This window comes from Rosa rugosa, chromosome 3, assembly GCF_958449725.1.
Source record: "Rosa rugosa chromosome 3, drRosRugo1.1, whole genome shotgun sequence".
NCBI lineage: Eukaryota > Viridiplantae > Streptophyta > Magnoliopsida > Rosales > Rosaceae > Rosa > Rosa rugosa.
The window spans coordinates 54,339,944-54,364,778 of record NC_084822.1 but is presented as its reverse complement, the minus strand read 5'-3'; the positions used below and the strand labels follow the sequence as shown (position 1 = coordinate 54,364,778).

The window sequence follows — 24,835 nt, the reverse complement described above, 5'->3', positions numbered from 1 at the left end:
GCTCTGCTAGAGCAATCCATCCTACGGGGTCTTCGCCGTTGAAGCGAAGTAAGTCGATTTTTGGTGGTCTGAAGAATGGGGGTTCATGGTATGGTTGATAGATTTGATATCTGGGAAAGATGTTGGTGGTCGAAAATGGGACATTGAATTCGGGTAAAGTCATATGGGTTTGGTTTGTGGTGGTGTTGGAGTTTGGAAGAAGTGTGTGATGATGGAAGGAAGTAATAGTGGAGTAATTCGGAGGTGCAGAAGAGTAGGTTGGAGGTGTGTGTGGGGAAGAGAGTTGGTGTGTAGCGAATTGGGTAGTGAGGGAAGGAAAAGTAGTACCTTCGATGGTTGGCGGTGGTATAGACCCAAAGGTGATGGGTGGTAGATTGGCCGGTGTGAGGGGTGGTGGGGGAAGAGTAAACGATGAGGCTGAAGATGGAGTGGATGGGGTTGTGGAGTGTAGGGGTTGATGTCGTCCGGCGAGAGCTTGCACCAAGGTGTTTTGTAAAGCAGCCATTTGGGCCGCGATACGATTTTGGAAAGCTGTATGATTGTGGTTCATGGAATCCATGGATTGATGGAACTGGTCCTGCAGAAGAGCTAGTGAGTGATGAAATTCGGCTCTTTGTAAGGGTTCAGATTCATCAGTTGGTGGATAGGAGGAAGATGCGAGATTTGTGAAATGTGGTGGAGAGGGTGGTGGTTGAACAAAGGCGGTGGAGATTGGGGTGGAGGAGGGAGCAGAAGCTTGCACGGTTCGAGCCATGCTTTGATACCAGTTGATAGACCCAAGTTGGGAGGAAAGAAGAGAAAGAAAGGAAAATTAAGTAAACTGCATATTCATCTCTGTCCCAAAGCTGGTAGCAAATACAGAATATAAAGGGACAAGGCCAGAGTGTATTCTGGAACAGTAAATACAACTGACTACTCTCTAATACAAATCAAATGGTCAACAAAATAGAGAGAATGAACAGAAAAAGGGGAGAACCTAACATACATCTAATGCTCTAGCAACAAATCGAAATCGTCACCACAGGCATCTATCTCTTTCTCCGCTGTGCACCTTCTGCAATTCCCACCCGGAGACTACTGAGCACATCTTGTTCCTATGCCCGTGGACTCTCCAGGCCTGGTTCTCTCACCCGTTCTCCTACCAAGTCAATCAACAGTCTATCACCACTTTGGATGCATGGCTTCTGGGCATTTTTGGAAAGGATGGTCGCTTTGGACCTACGGACCCATCTTTCCCAACTCATGTGGCCTTCTTACTCTGGTACATTTGGAAACACAGGTGTGACTGCATCTTCAACCACTCACCGCCTAACCCAGTGGCTGTGTCTGCAAAAGCTTATACTGCAGCAATGGAGTTCCTTCGAATCCCCCCTTCTCTGCAACCTCCAAAGCACTCCCTCCATTATCACTCCACTGGAACCCCTCACCCTTGGGTACCCCCTCCTGTTGGGAGGGTAAAGATCAACACTGATGCAGCTTGGGATTCCTCTTTGAATTCTGGGATTGCGGCAATTGCTCGGGATTCTTCCGGAAACCTTATTGGTGGCTCAGCTAGAAGCACCCTTGCTTCTTCTCCTCTGGCTGCGGAAGCTCAAGCTATTTCTCTTGGGCTCGAACTAGCTATCTCTCTCTCCCTTTCTTCTTTTCAGCTTGAATCAGACTCCCTTGTGCTGATTTCGGCCCTTTTGAACCCACTTTCGACGGTGGACTGGACTGCTTCGAACAACATAGCACATATTCGTGTTCAAGGTGGTCTTTTCCATCGTGTTAACTGGCTCTGGTCCAGTAGATCAGCCAATGCGGTAGCAGACCTGGTTGCGTCGCTGGCTAAGCGCAGGGTGTGCCCGGATGATTGGCCCTCCAATCCTCCTCCCTCCCTAATGCGAATCCTTCTTTTTGATGCTGTAACAGATTCCCCTTAGGTGTTTTGTCTCCTTTGCTTTTCTTCTGTTGTAATTTGTTTGCCTTTTTGGCTTTGCAATGGAAGTCCACATTACCAAAAAAATGGTATAATCATTAGACAAAAATCTAGAATCATTACTCTATTTTGAGTTTTTAGTATATACTAACGAGAGAATAGTTATGGAGCGGACTTTATGATATGTAAAATTGACGCACAGTTCAAACTGTATATATATTAGGTGAAGATTTACAATTCATATTCTCCTTTGAATTTTTAGTATACCCCAACATGAGGATGGTTCTAGTGCGGACTTTGCCAACTTGAAAACTTAATTCGTCTGCATTTTACCCGAGTCCTAAGGTCCGCTCCTCGACGTCGGGGTGTCTGTCATGAACAGAGAAAGAAAGAAGGAAAGATAAAGCTTAATTCCGTGAACGAACAATAGCATTACCTTCTCTTTCATTGGTCCTCCAAATGAAAATTCCCGTGAGGTTTTCTGAGAGAGTCGATGCCTCTAAAATACCTCAATTCAAGAAGTGGTTAAATGCTACAGTTGAATTGTACGAGGTCCCGTGAGTGTTAGTACCAGTCTGATTCACAAATCATAATCAGTGCTGGTTTGGTTTTAAGCAGTAAAGCTTTGAAAATCAAGGACAAAGAGAGGTGAGATATTTAAGTATTTAACTGATGCACAGGTCTGTATCAGTCCCGAGACTAGTTGATGAAAATAACAAACCTTATGATGGGTTAGTCCTAATTTATAAATACAAAAAGGGGACCATGAATATGAAATTATATATTATAGGAAAATGTACATAAAACAATTCATAATTCCAGAGGCCAACCACTATAAATTGAAAGCACCCATCTGAGATAGGCAAACACTCAACACAGAAGCAATTTACAAGGCACAAGGTTACATACACGGACTAGCTTACATTCACAATTTGCTTCAAGAATGAGCAACAGCACCACCATGGATTCAAAGAAGTCTAACAAGATCAGGGAGATTGTGAGGCTTCAACAGATTCTCAAAAAGTGGAGAAAGATCGCTAACTCGCCAAAAGCGAGCTCCAATACCATCAGCAGCAGCAACAAGAGCATCAAGTTTCTGAAAAGAACACTTTCTCTATCAGATAAAACAGGCAGTACCTGTGAAGCTTCTAACAATGCTCATGTCCCCAAAGGCTACCTTGCTGTTTGTGTTGGAGAAGAGCTCAAGAGATTCGTCATTCCAACAGATTATCTTGGCCGTCCTGCTTTTCAGTTTCTGCTGAGAGAAGCTGAGGAGGAGTTTGGGTTTCAACAGACCGGCGTTCTGAGGATTCCATGTGAGGTTTCTGTGTTCGAAGAGCTTCTGAAGATGGTGGAGGAAGATAGGGATACATTCTTCATGCAAGGATGCTATTCAGAAAGCCAGCTCAACTTTTACCACCCAGAAAGCCCAATGTGCAGATAATAGTTTGAATTTTTCTTTTCGGTACTGCTCATTTAGATCTCTTCTTCAGATGAGAAGGAGAAGTATTTTTACGTTGAGTATGTAATGTGTATATCAATCTGATGCATTTTATCAGGCATCCAATCCAATATCTTAATCTGTGGGAACTAAATATCTATTCCAACATCTTATAGTCAATCAACAAACAAGCATTTTCATCCCAGAACTACTGCATATAATGACTAGCCCGAAAACCAATTTCATTGATGAGTCAAATGTTAATGGGGGTAGGAGAAAATAAAATGGAATACTCATATCAGTAATGTTCTCCAAATATTGAGCATGTTATGTATTGAGACACTAAATGTGGATCATAAACTCAAACAATATCTACTTCATCAGATTGGTAGTTTAACAAACGTAACATATTAAAATACTGCATTTTTTCCGGCATCCAATCCGAAGACTCAAAGTCATAGATTACCAGTTCTGATACCAGCACATACTCGGTTAACCAGTTTCATTGGAGGTAGATGTCGATAGGGTAGGATAAAAGCAATTAATGTACCCGTTTTATCATCCCAATATGAGTCTTTCACATGTCTGCAGAGCAAGTTACAATAAAAGAAATCAGGGATGAAGTAAATCCCACCCTAGGAAAATTTCATCACTTCCCACTATTATGTAAGCATGTTTTCTGGAATCCAATCTAAATTACTCAATAGTCAATAAAGTGACAAGGCAGTGAACCAGTTTTCATTGATGAGGCAAATGGGGATGGGATGAGATGAACTCATGAGAGCAATTAATGTACATTTATCATCCCAATATGAAACGCTTCACATGTTTGCAGAGCCAGTTGCAATCAGAAAAACAACGGATGAATTAAATCCCAACATAAAGAAAATTTAAAAAAAAAATATTTTTTTTTCTAAATGAAAATGAAAGCTTGTTGAAAGGTATGTGAATCTAGAACCCAATAAAAACCATATAACTTCCAAAAGTTTCTCCACCAAACCAGATGACAAATTTATGTACAAGAAATAAATTAAACATCTGTATTACTTTTAAACTAATTCAGAAATGTAAATTTGAATACAGGGATTACTTCATGGAAAAGAAATGGTTCTTGGTCAACATTTCTCTGGGACAACAAAATGTTTAACCATATGTGTCAGGACAAGTTCATGTGCTTTGGAAAATGCTCATATGTAATATAAATTATAAGACACAGCTAGATTTGGCAATCAGTACTGACTCGGTACAATTAGCACCTAATGCATTGTCCTATTCCAACAGTCATAAATTTTCATTACTTTCATTCCATGCAAATTTGTCGTCACCAAACCACTATTTTGGATCATCTCCAACATAGCTGAAACCATCAAGCCATCATAAGCATAGAAACCCGCAGAGTACGCTATCCTATGTCTCTGATATAGAAAGTCCTAAACAAATGTTTTTTATTTATTATTTATTATTTTTTTATACGAGTCCTAAGCAAATGTTCAATTTAAAGATATAACGTACGATTCATTATATTGCACCCATTTGCGGTTGAATAAGTAAAAACCTAAAATCAAATCACATTGGCAGATTTTCACAACCTCTCTTTGTTCATTCACATGCATCCTTCTGTGTCAAACTCCAGGAAGCCATTTGAATTTGGGAAAACTAATGCAAGTTGAAGTTAAAATAATAAACAGTAAGATCCAGTAAAATGAAGGATCACATGATGCACCAATGAAAATGACTGTCCAGTTTGCAAGTAGCACAAGCTTAATAGTAATCACATGAAATACAGTTTCAGTTTCATAATTCCTGGCAATTAGTTTTGGGAAAACCTGGTACTACAGTTGTGATCTTAATCAGTATCCATCAAACAGGACAAATCAAAATGTTGGATTTCTTACAAGAACATGAAGGTACATCAGAATCGTTAAAGATCCACCTTGTTATGAAATATAATAAAAACCCATATCAAATCTGGATAGTGAATCTGGATCCATGTGTTAATCAACCAGCACTAACACCAAATCTTTGTGTCTCTCAAAGATTATAGTTTTGATTGCAACTTGCAATGTAATACTTGAAAGTACAGCTAGTACTTTGGATATTCATATGTGCCATTAAACAGGAGGTTTAGTTGTCATTTAATATTAAAATCTGTGTCATTGGGTTTATTTGAACCCAATAAACTACAGAGAAAACTGATTTGCTAATAAGAACATGATCTATCAATGTGATTACCAAAAGAAGCAGCTTCTACTGTTTGGATTATCTCAGTTTCCTTTATGACACTAAAAACTAAACTCAAGCAAACAAAGAAATGAAAATAAAAAGAGGCAAATTCCAGTGGATCCATAATTTGAAACAGACAAAAAAAAATCTCGAAATCAACTTAGTATTAGTAAAAGTGTATCACAGATTTATATTGCTAGGTTCAATTACTTACATTTACCTTGTTGAGAATTTAGCCATCATACCAAAAGAAATCCACTGGTTCAAATAAAAAACTAGCTGCAACCAAATGAAACTGAAACTTAGCTAGATTTGACTTCATTATGCTGCAGCATTTCAGATACTATATAAGACCAACTTGCACATATAAGTTTGGCACCAAGATGGACTCTAGATACTTCATGTGTACATATATCGTTCTAATATTCATACAAGTTTGGCACCAAGATGGAATCTTTTATATATACATTCTGCAACCAACAAATAATAGGCATTCAAGCATTCAACTTTTCATTAGGAAAATGAGGAGCCACTAAAATTACATGGATAAATGGTTTTCCCATTTCATCAAAGAAATTACAATGTAGGGTAAAAAGAGAACCTGAAAAAGTGAACACAAAGCTGTTGAAGCTCAAAAAGACAACTCTTCACCATCATTGTAATTTGGGAATGTGACACATTTGAAGACCTTACACTTTGAACACAGCACATACCCAATCTGCACCAATAATTTCAACCATAAAAATGAAATGAAATCTTTCACTTCAATCTGTTTCGGGTGTGCGTAAAAATTGCAAAATTGAAAATCACACTTACGGCTCTACAAGTTGGGCAACGCCGATAGGTCCTATTAGAGTCAGATTTCACATTGGTTTTCTGTCCTTTACAGAAATCACAGAGTAACCACCCTTTGCCATTGCAAGGCTCGCACAAAATTGCTGCAGAAGAAGAATCAACCTAACTGGACTAGTGTCAGTCAGATTTTAAACAACATGTCGTTCTGGGCACTGATTGAAGCTCAGGAGTGGAAAAAAAAATGAATGGAAATCAGTGTACCTCTGGTTCTTGCTTGATTGGTGAGCATTGCGCGCGCTTCGGAAAACGACTCGTCGTTGACGGTGGCAGTGGCATAGTCCGTAAAGAGCTGAGTTTCCAGTGGGAGACAGACATCATCGACGCCATTGGAGTAGGAATGAGTTCCTCTCAGAACAGAGCAGAGTGTCGCCTTCGTTATCCGATAACAGTTCCCTCCATATCTGTCTCCAAATTACGCAATTACCATCCAACTTTTGCAAATATTACCGGACTTGCCATTTCTCCTGGCAAACTTGTTTCCCTGGGAGGGATTTTCTTCGTGTTCTCTCTCTTCCGGAGCTCCTTGCATTTTGTTTCCCAACCAATTTTGTTCATAGAATGGATATGATGAGGAATGTACGAGTATTAGATGTGCATTGTGCTATTTTTTTATAGTTAACTTATAGAACTATCTATATGTATCGACAATCTAACAACATAACATGTCAGACTGTCTGACAAGATAAACAATCAAAAGTTTTAATCTAATATTCATTACACTATTATCGAGAAACCTATTTTGTTCGAACGTAAGGTAATCCTTACGAGCCTTAACTTTTAGTATAAGCTATGGTTGCTAGTGATAGGTCTTAAGCTCATAGCTTAACTTCAACACATAAACCACTATACAAACTCACTATGTTTATCTTTTTAAACCTTGAACTTCAAACTTTGAAACGAAGGTACAACTGCACAATCTTTATCTTTCGAACTACTAGTTTGAAACAAATCTACAAGGTCACTAGTGTTTTGAGCAAAACTACAAAGCAACGTCCATTCTCTTACCCTAAATTTTTTCTCGCATTCACCAACCTCCCTAGCAATATTGTTGTCATTTGCCAGCAATCAAACTGGGCCTTGTAAATTGGGCCCTAGTGAGAAGGATGACTCTAGTAGTTGGGCTACACAGCATTGGGCCTTGTCCGGATATTACGGGCGGGAGCGGGAAAGATGAAGAAACTTCCAGAGAACCACCGAGAACTTGCCCCTTAAAACCAGTAGAAAATCAAATCCCAAATACCAATCCAAATTATAAATCCCCCAAATAATTAACAGACGGCGCCAATTGCGAAGAAATCTTCTCTCTTGATTTAGGGGTTTGGAGGCGAAGAAGAAGATGAAGCGGAAAGACCTCGTATTCGACGACATGTCGTCTCCGTCATCCAAGTCCCGGCGACTGGTGCGCACTCCGCACTCGCTAATTTTTCGCTCTCTTAGATTCCAATTCTCTGCAATTTAGGGTTTATGGATATGGATTCTAATCGCATCTTTCCGTTTCGGGAAAGTTGTTATTTTCAATCGGCGATTTTCTAATTTTTGGTTGTGGAATTTAGGATGCTAACTTCATCGGAGCCGTGAACGGAGATGGAAGTAGTGCATTCCAGGTGCTTGATCAAACGCCACCACAGAATCGGCCTTTGAAGCGAAAAGAAGCATTCGACGACTTGTCGCCTCATTTCTCTAAATCCAGGCGACTGGTAATACCCTAAACCCTAAATTGAATTCTTGTTACAGTTTTGGATGGGCAAGTTTTGATTATTGCTGTGGAATTGTAGGATGCTGATTTGTTTTCGACTATGGCGGAAGACCAGAGTGGTGGAATTGAGGCCTTGGAGCAAAGGCTAGCACAGGAACAGGCCTTGGCATGCCCCAGCGAGATGCAGAAAGGGGCTTTGCCGATGGAGCCGTTGGCATTGCCTGAGGAAAATGAGAAGGCTCTTGTGCTCTACAACCCTGCGAATACGTTTTACAAGACTCCTGCTTCCAATGATTTCTCTATCATTGTGAATTCGGACTTGATTCCGGGTTTAAGAGGTGAGACTCTATATTGCTGTTAATGAGCTGATTTTGCTTCATATTGTGTTCATTTGGGAGCTTCAATTATACATGATTGATGATTTCGAAATGCTTAACTGCTACAGCTTAATATTTAGTGTCCCAGAAAGTGTTCTCTTCATGTTTGGTGATGATTCTGAATTGTAAAATGCTGATCAATCTCTCTCCGGCAGACCATATCTTTACACAGGGAAGTTTAAAGTGGTCAAAACCAGTAGAGGCTGAGCAAAGTGACAGAGAAGATTCAAATGGCTGTTTGGCTATTGTTCCTTGGGTTGAATCTAATTGGCCTCCATACTCAAGTTCAGAGACACAGGCAGCCGGTCTTTCGGAGCCAATGCAAGCTGAAGAAGTTGAAATGATGGACACAGATGATAACAGTTCTGATGGCTCTAAATCTTCTGAGTTAGGTGTTATGATGGATGGATCTTTTGAATTACAACGCTGGCAGCAACAGCAACAACTCCATTGTATGGAGCCACAGCTGCTCAATAACACTATCACCCCCATCACTTGGTAGCTAGCAGCACCATGTTGAACTGCTTTTCCTGGTAGAATTGTAATCGGAAGACACTTGGTAGCTAGTAGCACCATGTTGAACTGCTTTCCCTGGTAGAATTGTACTCGGAAGATTGTATTACCAGTTCTCCGGTTCATAATTATGTTGTTAGTGTGTTCTTCAACATTTTGGAGGAGAATTTTGTTACACAGAGACTTTTACTTGTTCTGTTTTCAGAGCTCCCCTTATCTTTTTAGGGTACATTTGTCATGAATGGCTCTGAAATGTCATTGATTTTTGCCATGTATTGCAAAGCTAATAGAATCATATTCCAGAAAGAGAACTATGGGTCCAAGACCACAATTAAGTACAGCATGCAACCAAGAATGATCTGATAGATGATCAAAACGAAGCATTCTGCAAATTTGGACTCACCAAAGCAACTTTGTTTCAGATACTAAACCTTGTAAACAAGATAAAATGTACTAATGCTTACTAGACCAGCTTCAAAGAGTCATCTCAGCAAGTCTGAAGAGCAAAAGAACTTACTTTACGAGCAGCTAAACACCTCCTTTGCCATTGTCATCGCAAAGGGGTTGCCTGAATTACCACTCGAATCAAACACTATTCGTTCATACAATTTGAAAACACCAAACGTTTTCTTTTATTTGAAAATAGCAAACACAAAAACGAAGACCCAAAATCTAAACAATTGGGGGCTAAAATGTATCAGCCTCGACAGGAAACCCGCCAGCATGAAAAGCCGGCGAATTTATGTGTGGAAAGGTTGAGAGATTGATATAGGGAAGCTGCATTCATCTCTATGGAACGGTGATAATAGCCAAAGAGTCAAACTCCAGCCCCATAAATCTCCTTGGATTTTCACCAAAACTCAAACAAAAGGAATATCAATCACTACAAGATCTGGGTTTGAGAAAGATGCCCCATCTCCATGATTCACAACAGGTGCCTGAGTCTCACAATCAGGAGGAGCGTTTTGTGGATCATGGAGACGGGAGAGTTTTCCCGCAGACAAATTCGGCGCAGACCTGATAAACCCTAGAATGAGTGATGAGGGAGGTCCACGAGTACCTATATATATATAGAGAGATGAGACCGCCCTAAGGCTCTGTACTGGTCTTTGAAGGCCCGACCCGATTGATAAAATTAGTTCATTGGGAGCCCAAGAGCCGGCCCACTGGTATTCTTCCGTTTTTACTTCATTGGGCTGAATTGGTATATCTTCTTTGGATTTTGGACGGGAAAGACATGTCACATGTTCACTTAACTTGTGGTTAACATGTTTTGGTTAGATTAGATATATAAGAGGCTAAGAGGCTTGACTAGATTAGATAAACAAGCCGAACGTTAGGCTTGTTGTCAACTAGATTCTCCTAAAAAAAAGCATTTGAATGAGAGTAGAAGATTTGATTATTGGTGAGTTCTTAACCAGCTCTTACCATGACAAAATAGTTTGATTATGAGAAAAAAAACAGTAATGTGTATATTCTATGGTAAAGAAAGAAAGAACCATTTGACTATTCATGATGCAACTAACTCTAGTGACATTATTGGTATAAAGAGCAAAAGAAAAGAAGAAGAGCACAAGAATAATAGTTTTGAGTTGATGTTGAAATCCTCTTAGAATATACTCGACTCGTATGATTGCTCGTTGGGATACCTCATAGGAAATATAACATACTCGACAAGCCATTGCACCCCCAGCATCTCTTAATCGAGAGCTCTTGCATTCTCTGTTCATGCCGTACAAGAAAAAAAAAGGAAAAAGAAAAAAAAAAAAAAAGGGTAAATTCAGACGATCCTTATCCAAAAATGCCAACAAAGAAAAGCCCCAGCGAATTTGTAGGGAACGTGCGAGTTTGAAATGGTAGGTAAATCATTAGGGATCAGTAGTCCGTTGAGTTGACGTGGCAGTGACGTGTTGCTAACTCAACCCAGAAGAGAGGAGAGAAGAGAAGAAGAGGAAGATCATCAGTGACGAGTTAAAAGTGTCCCGATGACATCGGAACCGTGTTTATCCTCTCAATTCAATCCAATCCAATCCAATCCAATCCGTATCTTTTGATTTTGATTCTCCATAAATAATTACAATTAATTACCGTGTCTCTATCTATATTTCAAACCCAGTCCCAGTCACTGTTTGATCACATTCTTTTCTTACTACTACGTCAAACGGACGGAGCTATGAGGATTGAGGAAGAGGCCGACGGAGTCTCCGCGTCCAGGAACCACCTCGTCTTCGCTTACTACGTCACCGGCCACGGCTTCGGCCACGCCACTCGCGTCGTCGAGGTTCCGATTCTCTCTCTCTCTCTCAATTTCTTTTCACTCTAGATTGGCTGATCACGATCACCACAAAATGCGATGATTTTGGTAGGTGGTGCGTCACCTGATTCTCGCCGGGCATGACGTCCACGTGGTCACCGGAGCTCCGGACTTTGTTTTCACGTCGGAGGTACACTCGCCTCGACTCTTCATTCGCAAGGTAAGATTTTCGGAGGCCAAGTTTCATGTTAATTTGGAGAATAGTGCAATGCTAGTTTAGTTATTTGTGTTGAATTTAGGTGCTGCTGGACTGTGGAGCGGTTCAGGCGGATGCCTTAACAGTGGATCGCCTTGCATCTTTGGAGAAGGTATACATACAAAGTTTGAGCCTTTGGATAGAGATCATAACAAATTTCGATTTTTTTTTGTAATTATGTTTGTGTTGTTTTGTCTTGTCTTGGTTGTGCTAGTACTCGGAGACGGCTGTGGTGCCAAGGGAGTCTATATTGAAAACTGAAGTAGAGTGGCTGACCTCCATCAAAGCTGACCTGGTGGTAAGCAAATGCTTCCTTTGCTGTTTGTTATTGGTTGGAAGTTTGAGCCTTTCCGATATTAGGCTTAAGATTGAATCAGCGGAGCTTGTAATTGTAATTATGTTCATACTTTGGTGAATGTTGAATCAAGTTTGTTACAATTGTGCAAGAACAGGTCTCGGATGTTGTTCCAGTTGCGTGCCGAGCTGCAGCTGATGCTGGAATTCGCTCCGTCTGTGTCACTAACTTTAGGTAATTGTCAATGCCAGCATTCTCTTTACTCAAACTCTTGTAGATTTCAAATGTGAATGCATATTATGAACTGATGTTCGTGACCCATTTTGTGAGTTGTACAATCATTTTAGATTTGTGAAAACTTTTCTCTCTACAGCTGGGACTTCATCTATGCAGAATATGTCATGGCAGCCGGAAGTCATCATCGTTCAATAGTTTGGCAGGTGATCTGTCATGTTCTTCACATTGAATCATGCACTTTTTGTTTTTATAATTTGTCAGTCATCTTCTGCTTGCATCCTTAATTTGATATTATCTGTCCATATCTCTATATATCACCTATAGGTTGTGAATCATACTGATGAAAGTTATTGGGTTGTTTTCTCACGCTATTGATTTGATATCATACTGGTTGCATCCTCAAATCTGATATTTTCTGTGGTAACTTTCTTTGTGTTGAATATAGATAGCAGAAGATTATTCTCACTGTGAGTTCCTGATCCGCCTCCCAGGATACTGCCCAAGTATGTGGTTTTTGTACAACCCTAAAGACAGTGGCTTCCCTGTCTTTATTACCTTTCTCTCTTTGGCTATAGGGTTTACTAAGGATTTTTCTTATGTTTTATTTTTATGTTTGCAGTGCCTGCATTCCGTGATGTAATTGACGTACCTTTAGTTGTGAGGAGGTTGCACAGATCCCGCAAAGAGGTTTTAGTCCCAGAATCTTTCATAAAGTCTTTCAATTGCTCAATTGAGTTGAGTGTATAGTTGCTCACTGTTTTCCTGGATATAGGTGAGAAAGGAACTAGGAATTGAAGAAGATGCCAAATTAGTCATTCTCAACTTTGGTGGACAGGTATACCATGGATGACTTAGCTACTAAATTGTACGTTCTAGTTATACAATCATTGAAGTCTTGTGTTTGATTGCGCAGACACTACTTGGTGAATTTATACTGTTCAATCTATAATACTAATCTTACTGTGCCTTAGTATACCAATATGATTTACCACTTTGTGAATTAACTTCCATATTTTACTAATTGTAGTTTGTATACTTGTGTCTCTAATTTGCAGCCATCAGGCTGGAAGTTGAAAGAGGAGTTTTTACCCCCTGGATGGCTTGGCCTGGTATGTCTTCATATCATATTTTCTACATGTTTTTTCTGACTAGAATTGCTTAAATAATCTTACTAAAAAAACCTTTATTATTTTTTACTCAGGTTTGTGGTGCTTCTGACAGCCAGGAGCTTCCACCAAATTTTAGGAAGCTTGCAAAAGATGCTTATACACCTGATATTATAGCAGCATCTGATTGTATGCTGGGTAAGTTTGAGACTTTTAATGGTGGCTGAGCTACATTAAGTTGATAGAGATAAAATTTATTCGAGTTCCTGCTATTTCAGGAAAAATTGGATATGGCACTGTGAGTGAAGCCCTTGCATTCAAGTTACCATTTGTCTTCGTACGCAGAGATTATTTCAATGAAGAACCTTTTTTGAGAAATATGCTTGAGGTACGTTTCATCTATTTGTTAAGCAACAAAATCTTCCTCTCCCCCATTTTTCTGAAATGTACTGGGAACTTCATGCACATAGACAAATATCATTTACCCTCTCTTTTACTCAATTTCTGTGAGTAATTCTCTCTAGTGTTGACATTTTCAATCATTAGTTTGAGTAATTTAAATTATGTAATTAAAGATATAAGGTAGTTTATATTTTGGGGAAGTGACCTAAAGGCAGGTTTGGCTTTCTAATAGTCAGATACCTTTTCTATTTCTTCATCTGTGTCTGTTCGTTGTCATCATTCTTTTTGCCTCTCTCTTTAACATTCTGGTCAAACATTTGATGATTATTGGGAATTTATTTAACAGCATTATCAATCTGGCGTTGAGATGATTAGGAGAGATTTGCTCACTGGTCATTGGAGACCTTACCTTGAGCGTGCAATCAGTTTAAAACCTTGCTATGAAGGAGGCATCAATGGTGGTGAGGTACCTTCTTTGTTGCTACACACCAGTAATTAGTTATACAACTTAGTTTAGCATCTGTGTAGTAATATGAAAATTTGAAATTTTAGGTGGCAGCTCAGGTCCTTCAAGAAACAGCTATTGGGAAAAACTGGGCATCAGATAAGGTAATTCAAATGTGTCAAATTTCATTGCTAATTTGAAGGCGGAAAAAAAAAATCTAATAGTAGATGTCTGAAACATCAGTACCAAACAGTTTTGTTATCATTAACTTCGGGCTGTAGCTGTGACTGGTTTATTTACACCCTAATGAAAAACAAAAATAAAGGAACAAAATTAGCACTATACTATGGCACAATTCCACGGTATTTGAATTAATAGGAAAATTGTGCAAAAAAAAAAAAAAAAAAAAGGGAATGAAATTGATATATTCTGATTACACTCTTCTGTTGCTGAAATGTAGCTTAGTGGGGCAAGAAGGTTGCGTGATGCTATAATTCTTGGGTATCAACTTCAAAGGGTCCCTGGACGAGATATGGCCATTCCTGAATGGTATGCAAATGCTGAAACTGAACTTCGAATTGGATCACCAACTTGTCAAATGAGTGAGAATGACGAGCAGAGCTCCCTGATGAACTCGTATGCATCTTCTATTAGTGTGCTTTTGTAAAAATTAACTGGATATTTCTTTTAATAGCAACCAATTTTTATATTAGATGCATTGAAGACTTTGAGATTCTTCATGGAGATCTTCAAGGTCTTTCCGATACAATGACTTTTTTGAAGAGCTTGGCAGAACTAGATTCTGCATATGAATCTGAAAAAGCTACTGAGAAGCGGCAGATAAGAGAGCGGAAGGCTGCAGCCGGACTCTTCAATTGGGAGGTCTCTCTTATTTCAACTCAAGCTCATAGGTTTATTCATAGTCTTATTTTCACCATATCAGCAAATGTCTACAAAGGATGCAGATGACTTAGTAACTTTTCTTAGTTATTTTCATGTGGTGATCTGTTTATTATGCATCCTCCGTGACATGATGGGTGTATCTGCATTTTGTATTATATTTTGGTCTATAAATGACTATTTAAGGTCAAGTAATCTGCTTGACAGTAGTGTTAAGTAAGCAATCTTAGTGGTTTAGTTTATTCTGATATGTTTTGCATATGGTAATATGTCAAACATGCATTCTCCATGACCATGACACATAGGGTATTTGTTTGCGTTTTTTTAATTTCCTTTTAATAGAAATTCTAACAGCTCGGTTAGACAGAAAAATGTAACACTAGTATTGGTCTATAAGTAGCACTGTTAAATAGTCTTACTAATTTAGTTTATTCGGAGAATAATATTGTTTTTAATTTTTGGGTACAGGAAGAAATTTTTGTGGCAAGAGCACCTGGACGATTAGATGTAATGGGTGGGATTGCTGACTATTCAGGAAGCCTTGTCTTGCAGGTTCCATCTCTTTCTTTGATGGTTATTAGTTGTTCTATCTTCATAAGCCTACTCTTACACATGTACAGATATCAATATAGAGATAATATAAATTATGTACTGTAATACCACAAAATGCTCTTTGGGTTGTCACAAGTGTTGTGAGGTATTTTCCTTCCTTTTCTTGCATGTTGGAGTGACATGGCAAAACAACTTTATACTTTCATTTTGGGGGCTAGGTTGAGGGTTTTGCATGGTGGAACTGGATAAACTCGAAATTACTTCATTTTTGTTTTGGTCTGAAATGGAGTTATGGAGAAGGCATTTGAATAATGAATGGAAAGCTCCGTTGTGGCATTGGGTTAGACAAATTGGAAGCATGCAAAATATTGAAAAGAATAATCGAAATTTTTGAATAATGAAAACCTTAGTGTCAAAGTTACTCTTATGGAAAAAGGACTTTGCGGTGCCTGATGTCATTATAATTCTGTGTCATTTGAAATAAATATGCCTTCCGTGATTGATATATGGTGATCTGGAGCTGCTTTTGGTGTGGTCTTTCCTCCCTATTGTTTCATATGATTCTCTCTCTCACAGATGCCCATAAGAGAAGCTTGCCATGTTGCTGTACAGAGACATCAACCTAGTAAACACAGGCTCTGGAAGCATGCCCTGGCTCGGCAGGAAGCCAAAGGACAAAGCTCAACACCTGTCTTGCAAATTGTATGTATAAGCATTGAGAATCAGTATTTCTTCAAGTCTTTCCTTAGACAGGAAGTGGGTTTTTTATGTTCATCTTTGGGGATTTGAAGAAAAAGGGTCAGCGTAGATGTAGTTTCTCCTGAACAGAACTTAAACTTAGTTCGTACTTTTCAGCCTAGTGGATGTTTACCATGTCAAGGTATTGTTTGCAACAGGTCTCGTATGGTTCAGAGTTGAGCAATCGTAGTCCTACTTTTGACATGGATCTATCTGATTTTATGGACGGAGATCATCCAATGTCATATGAGAAAGCAAAAATATATTTTTCACAAGATCCGTCTCAAAAGTAGGTTGCCTTCTTGGTTTAATTTGTTTGTATCTGTAATGTTATAATAATTACATGGTTTTAATTATAGGTGGGCAGCATATGTTGCGGGTGTCATTCTGGTTTTAATGACAGAACTAGGTGTACGCTTTAAGGAGAGCATTAGTTTGCTGGTGAGTGCCACTTGAATATGTCTCTACTCACTGCTACCGCAAGACTTGTGCTGTTATAGGGTTTACTGCTCTACTCTCTTTTATTTTCTTACAAATAGTTCTTTGACTGCATTGACGTGTCATAACATACAGGTATCCTCTTTAGTTCCGGAAGGCAAAGGTGTCTCTTCTTCTGCTTCGGTGGAGGTTGCTACAATGTCTGCTATAGCTGCTGCCCATGGTACATCTACGATTCAAATATTTGAGAGTTCAGCTTAATCTTCAAATTAATTTTCTTGGCTATTAAAAATATATTTATTTTGCTTCTGTAATAAGCTTATTGATAATACTTGAAGGAAGATGAAATCATCTGTTAAATTAGACAAACCTAGTTTGGTTAATAAAATGAAAAGGCTTCATATTTGACTTTGATTCACATGATGACATACTCCTGGAAGTTTGTGTTAACTATCCAAAGCCCAAGAAAAATAAAGGCATGGCAGTTTTGAAAAATGAATGTGTAATTCTATTGCCGTTTTATTAATTCTGATATCACACTGATTTGTTATCTTGTTTGATCTATTAGAAAGTTGTCAGATACTTTCAGTTTCTGTATAGTGAGGCTCAATAAAGTAACCAATAGAAAAAGAGCCATCTGGCCATTTGTGCAATAAGAAATGACTGAAGCCTTCTTGTTTACATTGTAGGATTAAGCATCAGTCCCAGAGATCTTGCTTTGCTTTGCCAGAAGGTTGCACCTTTAGCTAACTTGACGACATCCAAACCCTTTTCTTTGTCCATTTACTATGTCTAATTAATGTTCATTGCTCTTAAATAGGTGGAGAATCATATTGTTGGAGCTCCGTGTGGTGTGATGGACCAAATGACTTCTGCATGTGGTGAAGCTAACAAGCTTCTTGCAATGGTGTGCCAGGTAACCCATTGTCAATGCGGAAGATAGCAACTTTGCTGCAGCATTTTACATATTAAGAAATCATGTCGAACCTATTTGTTCCTGCATTTAAATATCAACAAATCATGTCAACTTTGCTTCTTGTACAGCCTGCTGAGGTACTTGGGCTTGTAGAAATTCCTGGCCACGTCCGATTTTGGGGAATCGATTCAGGCATAAGACACAGGTAGGAGTTCTGTAATTATGTCTACTTTGCATTATTATGCTGCAATAGTTTCATGCTGTAGAGGTATTATTATTAAATCCAAATGGTGCTAATTTCTGTCCTGCAACAGTGCAACTTTGATTATGAGTGACTATTGTTTTTCTTTCTCCTATATAATGAATAGATGTGCAAAAATGATCATGTATACTTTACATCAGTATCCTATATAGTCTAGACACTCTAGACTAGTTCTTGCTTGTGTTAGGCTCAATAAGTTTCCTTGAAAATTTCACAAAGTTACAATTCAACAGTGAAAAATCTAAATCTATGAAGAACGACTTTTTCATATTTTATCATTTGGTCCAAAAGGTGGCAAGGTTTTGAACCATTCATGAAGTCTACGTTAAAAGTGGTTGTATTTTAATATCTTTTCATATGACTTACTACACAAATTTTTTTGAAGAGTAAGTACTGAAGATCTTCTATCTCATTATCAAAATTATAATAGTTTTAGAAGAACCTAGGAAACATAAAGATGATTTACTCATGTCCTTAAAAAAAAAAAAAGATGATTTACTCATGTATGGCTTGTTCTTCTTGCATAGTGTTGGTGGTGCGGATTATGGATCTGTTAGAGTAGGTGCCTTTATGGGTCGGACGATCATAAAGTCTACAGCTTCTACGATTATGTCTCGATCATTGTCAAATGGAAATGGGATGAATCTTGACGAGTTAGAGGATGATGGTTTTGAACTGCCTAAAGCTGAAGCTTCATTAGATTATTTGTGCAACCTGTCACCTCATAGGTAAGTTCCTTTTACAAGGATTTAAAATATTGTATTGGTCCTATAAAGGTTTATTTATTCATTGACTTGTAACTCGAGTTCAGATACGATGCTCTTTATGTTAAGATACTTCCCGAGTCCATACTTGGTGAGGCTTTTCTGGAGAAGTATGCTGATCATGGTGACCCAGTTACAGTTATTGATCCAAAGCGTATCTATGGAGTGAGAGCACCTACTAGACATCCTATATATGAAAATTTCCGAGTTAAGGTTAGTAGTCGATTTGTTTATTAGACATCTTATGACAGTTTCTGCCATACATTGTAGGTGATGGTTTTCATTTTTGTTTTGGGCCAAGTGTAAGCATTGAATCACGAGCACAAGTACAAATTGAAGAGGAATTGTCATAAGATGCTTATCTGTTTCTTGTTATTGTTACGAACTTATGATGGACAGGATCAGCTTACTTGTTTCTTTCCTTGTTATTTGCCGTGTAGGCATTCAAAGCACTTCTAACATCTGCAAATTCAGATGATCAGCTTACGGCTCTTGGAGAGTTATTGTATCAGGTATGCACGAAGCAAGGACAAATCTAGGTCTACTTGTGGGCTGCGAAGTGTCCAACTTTTCTTAGATTGAAGTAAAATCAATCAAGCACTAGCTTTAATCATAATGCCCTTATTATTCAGTTGCAGAATCTAAAATGCTGAACATAATCCTCTTTTGCAGTGCCACTACAGCTACAGTGCCTGTGGACTCGGCTCCGATGGAACAAATAGGCTTGTACAGTTGGTGCAAGAGATGCAGCATAGTAAATCATCTAAATTAGATGGTGGGGCATTATATGGAGCAAAGATTACAGGTGGAGGTTCTGGCGGAACAGTTTGCGCGGTTGGCAGGAATTGCCTGAAGAGCAGCCAACAAATATTTGAGGTAATTCTCTCCGCAAAAGACTAACATTCCTTAAAAGATGGAAGGTCAATTTTATTGGTAGAATGATTATCCATATTCAGTTGAATCACTGACCTTGATCATTTCGACTTTCCAGATTCAGCAGAGATACAAAGCTGCAACTGGGTATTTGCCATATATTTTTGAGGGCTCATCACCAGGTGCAGGCAAATTTGGGCATCTAAGAATCCGGCGCCGCTCTGTCAAGCTGAACTAGTAGTGGAAAGCAAATCAAAATATATATTATCTTCGAGAATTTGGTTAATTTTAAAAACCTCTGCAAGTACAACTCTCTAGTGGACTTGTTGGCCTATTGGCAATATTGGTTCATAATAATAATCAAAGTCCAAAATTCATAAATAATTTCGTTTCTTGCAGTTTGCTTTGATTTTTCAAAAGAAAGTGATAATATTGAACTAATTGCTGTTACTGTTTGCAGTCCAACTGCAAATTTAACCTGTCCCTGATCAATTTGCAGCAATTAGATGGTAATTATTCTTGAACTGGGGGGGTTCTTATTTGGGATTTGGAGCTGTGTTTTCCATGAGTAACTAATTTGGGATTTGGGTTTAGGGAATTCATTTGAACCCAATAATACAAACTTGCCGTTTTTATTTTGCAAAATACAGGTATAAATGCAAAATAATGTGTTTTTCAAACTCCAATCAATAGAATACTTTCTTCAAAATAAAAAAAAAGTGAAAAAAATTTTTTTTGTCCAAATCATGATTTCTACTCCTGTTTAGATATATCCTTTTTTTCAAAAACAGAAATATAACAAAAGGAAATCTAATTTAAAATACCCATTATATTGATGATAGAATATAATAGAAGTTTAAATTGATCAGAATCTTCAAATTGAGTATAAAATCATGACATTGGAGGATTTCTAGCCATCCTGCTGATAAAAGGATTCATATGTTGCAACTCTAGGCTTTGATTCGGGTTGCTCCAGCTCTTCCATGAAACCAGAAGTCATCTTGATAAAATCTTCCATGTGCCTTTGTTTCCATACCTTGCCATTTTCAAGGAGTTAAAACAACTAAGAAACCAGACAACTAAATAGAAGTGAAGAAAGCACAAAAAAAAAACAGGTGAAAGCTCTACACTGTTACTGGGCTCTCTTAATCTTAAGATCAAGCAAAAACTATGGATCAGCGTGTTTCAGAGTAAAGTGCTAGACACTGGAGTAATGGAAGACATGCTTGATCGGATACCTTTTCAATAACCCCATAATTATACTTAGATTTATGTAATTATTCCATGGCAACAGTAGTCTAAGTTTAATCACTTATTAACACACTACATGAAGCTTCAACAATACAGTGGCATTGCCAGTACCCGATCCTGTTTTTACACCTGAAGATGTCTTTAACTCTTTAAGTGCGTTTATATCAATGCAAAATAATGATTACAACGATGTAGCAGGTCAAACAAAGAATGAAATTTCTTCCAATACATTTATGTAGTTTTTGGTCCTAAGAATGATAGAGATTTACCTCAAAATCCCATTCTCCATACAAGTTTGGGTCATTTTTGTCACTCCAAACATAAGTATGAACTCTTAAGTTCTCAGAACTATCCTGCAAAGAAATCATCACCCTCTATTTTCAGCACTCCCAACAAAAGCACAAATTTATAGGTATACACAAATAGTATCACAGATTCAAATATCATCCAAAGACCACAGGACATATATTTCCCCAAGGCCGTAACTGCATCAGAATTGCAAGTTGTCTCAGCCTTGGAATCCTACTCATTACACCAATTCATAGCTTCACACCACTTTTTTCCAGATCATCATCTCCTTAATACTAGTTTGTAAAGAGTCCAAAAAGAGTAATATGATCTTGATCTAAAATATGAGAGTAATATACGATTTTACCATCAAAGAGAACCTCAAAAGCGCTCATCTCATCGAAGACACAAAATTCAAAGGAAATCAGTGATGAAAAGTTTCTGAAGCAGTCCAGTTGCATCACATAAAATGCATCAAAATTGCAAGTTAAATGCCAGCTGGCACTTGAAGAAGAGCAAAGAGAGTGTTATACCATCAAAGAGACCTCAACAGTGCCCCTCTGATACTCAACATCCTCAAATTCATCCAAAATATGTAATTCAGGATCTGTGATGCCTAACAACACCTGCACAAAAGCCACAGTCTCTCAATACAATCAAAACGTTTTCCGATCATGAAATTGTTATCTAGAATTGATCAGAGAGACCTTGCCTTTCCGGTAACTTTTTTATTCTCGACGGGGAGAATCGCCGGATAAACACGTCCTTTGATGCTGTACCTATGACTACAACACATTCCAGATTAATCATTGAAATTTCATTTCTTCTCTCAAACACGTACAAAAGCCAGAAATTCATTTCGGGAGAGAGAGAGAGAGAGAGAGAGAGCGAGACTTACTAGCCATTGAGGGTAGCAGTAGAGGATTGAGGGACTCGATTTAAGAGGACTCGACAGACGTCCTCGGCCATCAGGCTGCCGTAGACAAACACGTTGTGGACGGCGCTCGGAGAGTTCGCCATCGCCACTGAACTCATCTCTTTCCTTTCTGATGACTAAGAAGAAACTCAAAGGAGTGGAGCAGTGGACCTCATATTTCATGCATACGGCATACGACATCGAATTCATAATACGACATTACAGATTCACTGAATTGCATAACAATACATTTGGTACACGACGATTATTTATCGGGAGCAGTCTCTAATAGAGAACCATAATAGCTCACGAGGAATATTTGTTTAGCACAGAGTTGTGTGTTTTAAAGATAAATGAGCTTTACAGATGCTAGCAGTGTGTGCTAAACAATCTGAGCAGGTTTATGGCGTTGAGGATTTTCCTGTTTTCGAGTTTAACTGTTTTGATATCAAGAATAGAGTTGACAACAAAAGTCACAGTAGTTACTAACATTTGTAGAGGACCCCAGCATACAGCTAAATCACAAGCATAGAACAATTTTCCATGGAGTTCAATATCATCTGCTACAGCAAACAAAAGTTTTAAATTGAAGGAATTGATCGACTGTAGCCAGAAGCCTATTGGTGGTGGCAAGATCCTCATTCGTTCATAGGGGCAGGGCCATCACCACCAGCAGCCAAGATGTCCAGCAGAGAATTCTGGGGCTCCAACTCCTCGTGCCACAGTGGCAGTGTGTCGCCAGCGTAGAAATTTCTTTTAACTCCCTCAGAATTAATCTGCAAAACCATGCAAACAAAAGGAATGGCCAAATGGTCAATTCATGGTCATGTATGTTGCAAACAAATACGCTAGGACCTGCTTAATCACAATTAGTGTTTGATAGAAAACATACCACAACAGTGCGGACAACACCACCACTGGCTCCATCTCGTGCAATGGCTAGGGAAACTGCCTTCACAACCAACTTCTGCAATAAGGCACAAAAGAGCTGTTAACAAATTGCAGAAGGACCGTAAAGAAAGCAATCCTTTTTTTCCATTAGTTTACTACTGAACATCAAACTATCACAGCAGAAGATTGAAAGATATCATCACTAGCTACATGTAGTGTAATGGATCCATAAAATGAAAAAGTTTAGTACTAATCTCCTTTAATTTTTTTTCCATGTAAAGCATTCAAGTCATTTAGGGGATTAAAGTAAGACCAGGTCAAGACCCATGAAACTCGAGTACTTTTCATGAATAATTTGTATCAAGCTAATTACTGAACAAATAAACTTCAAACATCAAGAGACTCATACCTCCGCTTCGTCCTTGGTCATTCCTTCTCTCCATGCTTGATCAAAGAATCCATACAAGTAACTGGAGCCAGAACCTATAACACAGAAAAATATGTTAGGTCAAACCACAGGCAAAAGTATCGTGTTGAACCTCCCTTATAAAGTGGAAATCACCATCCAGTTATAACCAAAGCATGCTGTTGAAATCAGTTCTCACGATATAGAGAGAACAGGGCAATGACATCCTAATCTGAGCCTTCAATGCAGTAGATACAAGCCAGATTCATTAACCACAAGATGAATTCTTGGCATGTAATTCAGGCACATCTAACATTAGCAACCAGACGTATACTAGCCAAATCCAAGTTGATGATAATCCATAAAGTTCACAAGTATTCTAACTCGAGACCATTACTCACTAAAAGATCTAATTCCAACCAATTAACAATATGCTGTACTGTTTTGCTTCAAGTACTAGAATTTACATACCCAAACTGTACAGAGACAAACTCACTCACACAATGTCTACTCCCTCTAGTGAAATGGAAATTGTACAACCAGGTCATAAAAGGCTTTAGCATGCATACCTCCAATGGCAAATGGCGCCTCAATTACTGTGCCGCCAAGAGGAACTCCATAAATCTTTCCCCCTTCGTACTTGTCCCAGCCTCCAACAATCAACCCAGTTTGCAACATATTCTGCCAAGCCCAAAAAACAACAGTTTAGACCCCAAACAAGTAATTGAACTACAAAAATAAGCTCACACAATAGTATCAATAAGCGAGAAATTCACCAAACCTAACCTTGTTGCCATAGGACAGTAGCCTGATGAGATTAGCAGCAACTTTGACAGTAGCAGGCTGCCCTAGCTGAATGCTGTACAAACACAAATACACAAACAAAATCCAGGAAACCATTAAACCCGAACCGCAATACAAATCCGTGAAACAAAAGGCACAGAGGCTAAAAAAGACTAACGTGTGCTGATGAAGAAAGTGCCTCACATAGTCGGAAACAACCTGAGAATCTGCAGCCTGCAAATTGCGAAAACTCCAGATACTCAAAAATTCGATCAAAGACAACAAATTAAATAAGGTCTAGGCAGTAACGAAGATGAGAATCGTACCGATCCAGAGCGACAGACGTAGACATTATCCGTGAGCTGAGTGATTTTATCCGAGCACCGATTCGCAACATAGACACCTATAAACAGCACACAGAATTACAAATCAAACAATAATGGCGATGAATTTAGAAAATTTCAAGCAGAAAAAGTTAGGGTTTTGATGCGGCGACTGACCAGTGGAGGTTCGGGAGTCAGCGCCGAGGACGACGCCGCCGTCGTAGGTGACGCCGATGATGGTGGTGCCCATGGAGTGAGGGGCGTTGAGGTTCATATCGTCCATTGATGAGTGAGACATAGCTGGGAGAGAGAGAGAGAGAGAGAGAGGGGAATGAAAGGAATCAAGGTTTTGGTTTTTCACTGACTTCTGGGTTTTTGATCTTTTTTATTGAGACTGACTTTCTCAACAAGTTGTTTCTTATTTGCGTTTGGGCCCAAGAGAAAAATAGTGTGTATTGTGGGTTCAAGTTGGGCTTGCAAGGGAAACAGTGTATTAGGCCTAAACCCACTCATCTA

The 24,835-nt window shown here is 38.8% G+C and overlaps 6 protein-coding genes and 1 non-coding gene across 8 annotated transcripts; 3 read left to right on the top strand and 4 right to left on the bottom strand.

Moving 5' to 3' along the window:
- Positions 1–2,704: 2,704 nt before the first annotated feature.
- LOC133741485 (protein SMALL AUXIN UP-REGULATED RNA 51-like) lies at positions 2,705–3,947 on the top strand. The gene has a single exon (XM_062169381.1). It carries the CDS (start codon positions 2,862–2,864, stop codon positions 3,360–3,362), a length of 501 nt encoding a protein of 166 aa, XP_062025365.1. The 5' UTR covers positions 2,705–2,861; the 3' UTR covers positions 3,363–3,947.
- Positions 3,948–6,125: 2,178 nt separating this feature from the next.
- LOC133741486 (uncharacterized) lies at positions 6,126–6,847 on the bottom strand. Its single transcript, XM_062169382.1, has 3 exons — positions 6,639–6,847; positions 6,399–6,539; positions 6,126–6,300 (listed from the first exon to the last, which is right to left on the bottom strand). Exons 1-3 carry the CDS (start codon positions 6,762–6,764, stop codon positions 6,214–6,216), a joined length of 354 nt encoding a protein of 117 aa, XP_062025366.1. The 5' UTR covers positions 6,765–6,847; the 3' UTR covers positions 6,126–6,213.
- An 829-nt stretch (positions 6,848–7,676) lies between these two features.
- Positions 7,677–9,202, top strand: LOC133738287 (uncharacterized). 2 transcript variants are annotated; one of them, XM_062165796.1, is made up of 4 exons: positions 7,677–7,836; positions 7,991–8,134; positions 8,213–8,471; positions 8,666–9,202. In XM_062165796.1, exons 1-4 carry the CDS (start codon positions 7,774–7,776, stop codon positions 9,010–9,012), a joined length of 813 nt encoding a protein of 270 aa, XP_062021780.1. In that variant the 5' UTR covers positions 7,677–7,773; the 3' UTR covers positions 9,013–9,202. The 2 variants fall into 2 exon arrangements, with proteins under 2 accessions (XP_062021780.1, XP_062021781.1); XM_062165797.1 differs by having other exon boundaries at positions 8,579–8,717.
- Positions 9,203–9,470: 268 nt separating this feature from the next.
- On the bottom strand, positions 9,471–9,593 carry LOC133741589 (small nucleolar RNA snoR77). Its single transcript, XR_009862033.1, has one exon. It is a non-coding gene; the product is annotated as a small nucleolar RNA snoR77 (small nucleolar RNA).
- A 1,206-nt stretch (positions 9,594–10,799) lies between these two features.
- On the top strand, positions 10,800–19,845 carry LOC133741300 (L-arabinokinase-like). Its single transcript, XM_062169234.1, has 29 exons — positions 10,800–11,304; positions 11,390–11,497; positions 11,577–11,645; positions 11,748–11,831; positions 11,986–12,062; positions 12,202–12,268; positions 12,511–12,568; positions 12,685–12,752; positions 12,838–12,900; positions 13,121–13,174; positions 13,267–13,369; positions 13,450–13,559; positions 13,920–14,039; positions 14,126–14,182; positions 14,479–14,654; positions 14,732–14,900; positions 15,387–15,470; positions 16,047–16,172; positions 16,367–16,497; positions 16,568–16,649; positions 16,782–16,869; positions 17,336–17,379; positions 17,467–17,562; positions 17,691–17,767; positions 18,352–18,552; positions 18,636–18,801; positions 19,029–19,100; positions 19,261–19,464; positions 19,580–19,845. Exons 1-29 carry the CDS (start codon positions 11,197–11,199, stop codon positions 19,697–19,699), a joined length of 2,982 nt encoding a protein of 993 aa, XP_062025218.1. The 5' UTR covers positions 10,800–11,196; the 3' UTR covers positions 19,700–19,845.
- Positions 19,846–20,257: 412 nt separating this feature from the next.
- Positions 20,258–22,224, bottom strand: LOC133741302 (AIG2-like protein D). The gene is made up of 5 exons (XM_062169237.1): positions 21,899–22,224; positions 21,713–21,785; positions 21,534–21,626; positions 20,982–21,065; positions 20,258–20,497 (listed from the first exon to the last, which is right to left on the bottom strand). Exons 1-5 carry the CDS (start codon positions 22,033–22,035, stop codon positions 20,372–20,374), a joined length of 513 nt encoding a protein of 170 aa, XP_062025221.1. The 5' UTR covers positions 22,036–22,224; the 3' UTR covers positions 20,258–20,371.
- Positions 22,225–22,376: 152 nt separating this feature from the next.
- On the bottom strand, positions 22,377–24,697 carry LOC133741301 (proteasome subunit beta type-6). The gene is made up of 8 exons (XM_062169235.1): positions 24,497–24,697; positions 24,323–24,399; positions 24,175–24,230; positions 24,000–24,072; positions 23,783–23,894; positions 23,217–23,290; positions 22,809–22,883; positions 22,377–22,692 (listed from the first exon to the last, which is right to left on the bottom strand). The coding sequence occupies exons 1-8, from the start codon at positions 24,615–24,617 to the stop codon at positions 22,555–22,557; spliced, it is 726 nt and encodes a 241-aa protein (XP_062025219.1). The 5' UTR covers positions 24,618–24,697; the 3' UTR covers positions 22,377–22,554.
- Between the last annotated feature and the right edge of the window lie 138 nt (positions 24,698–24,835).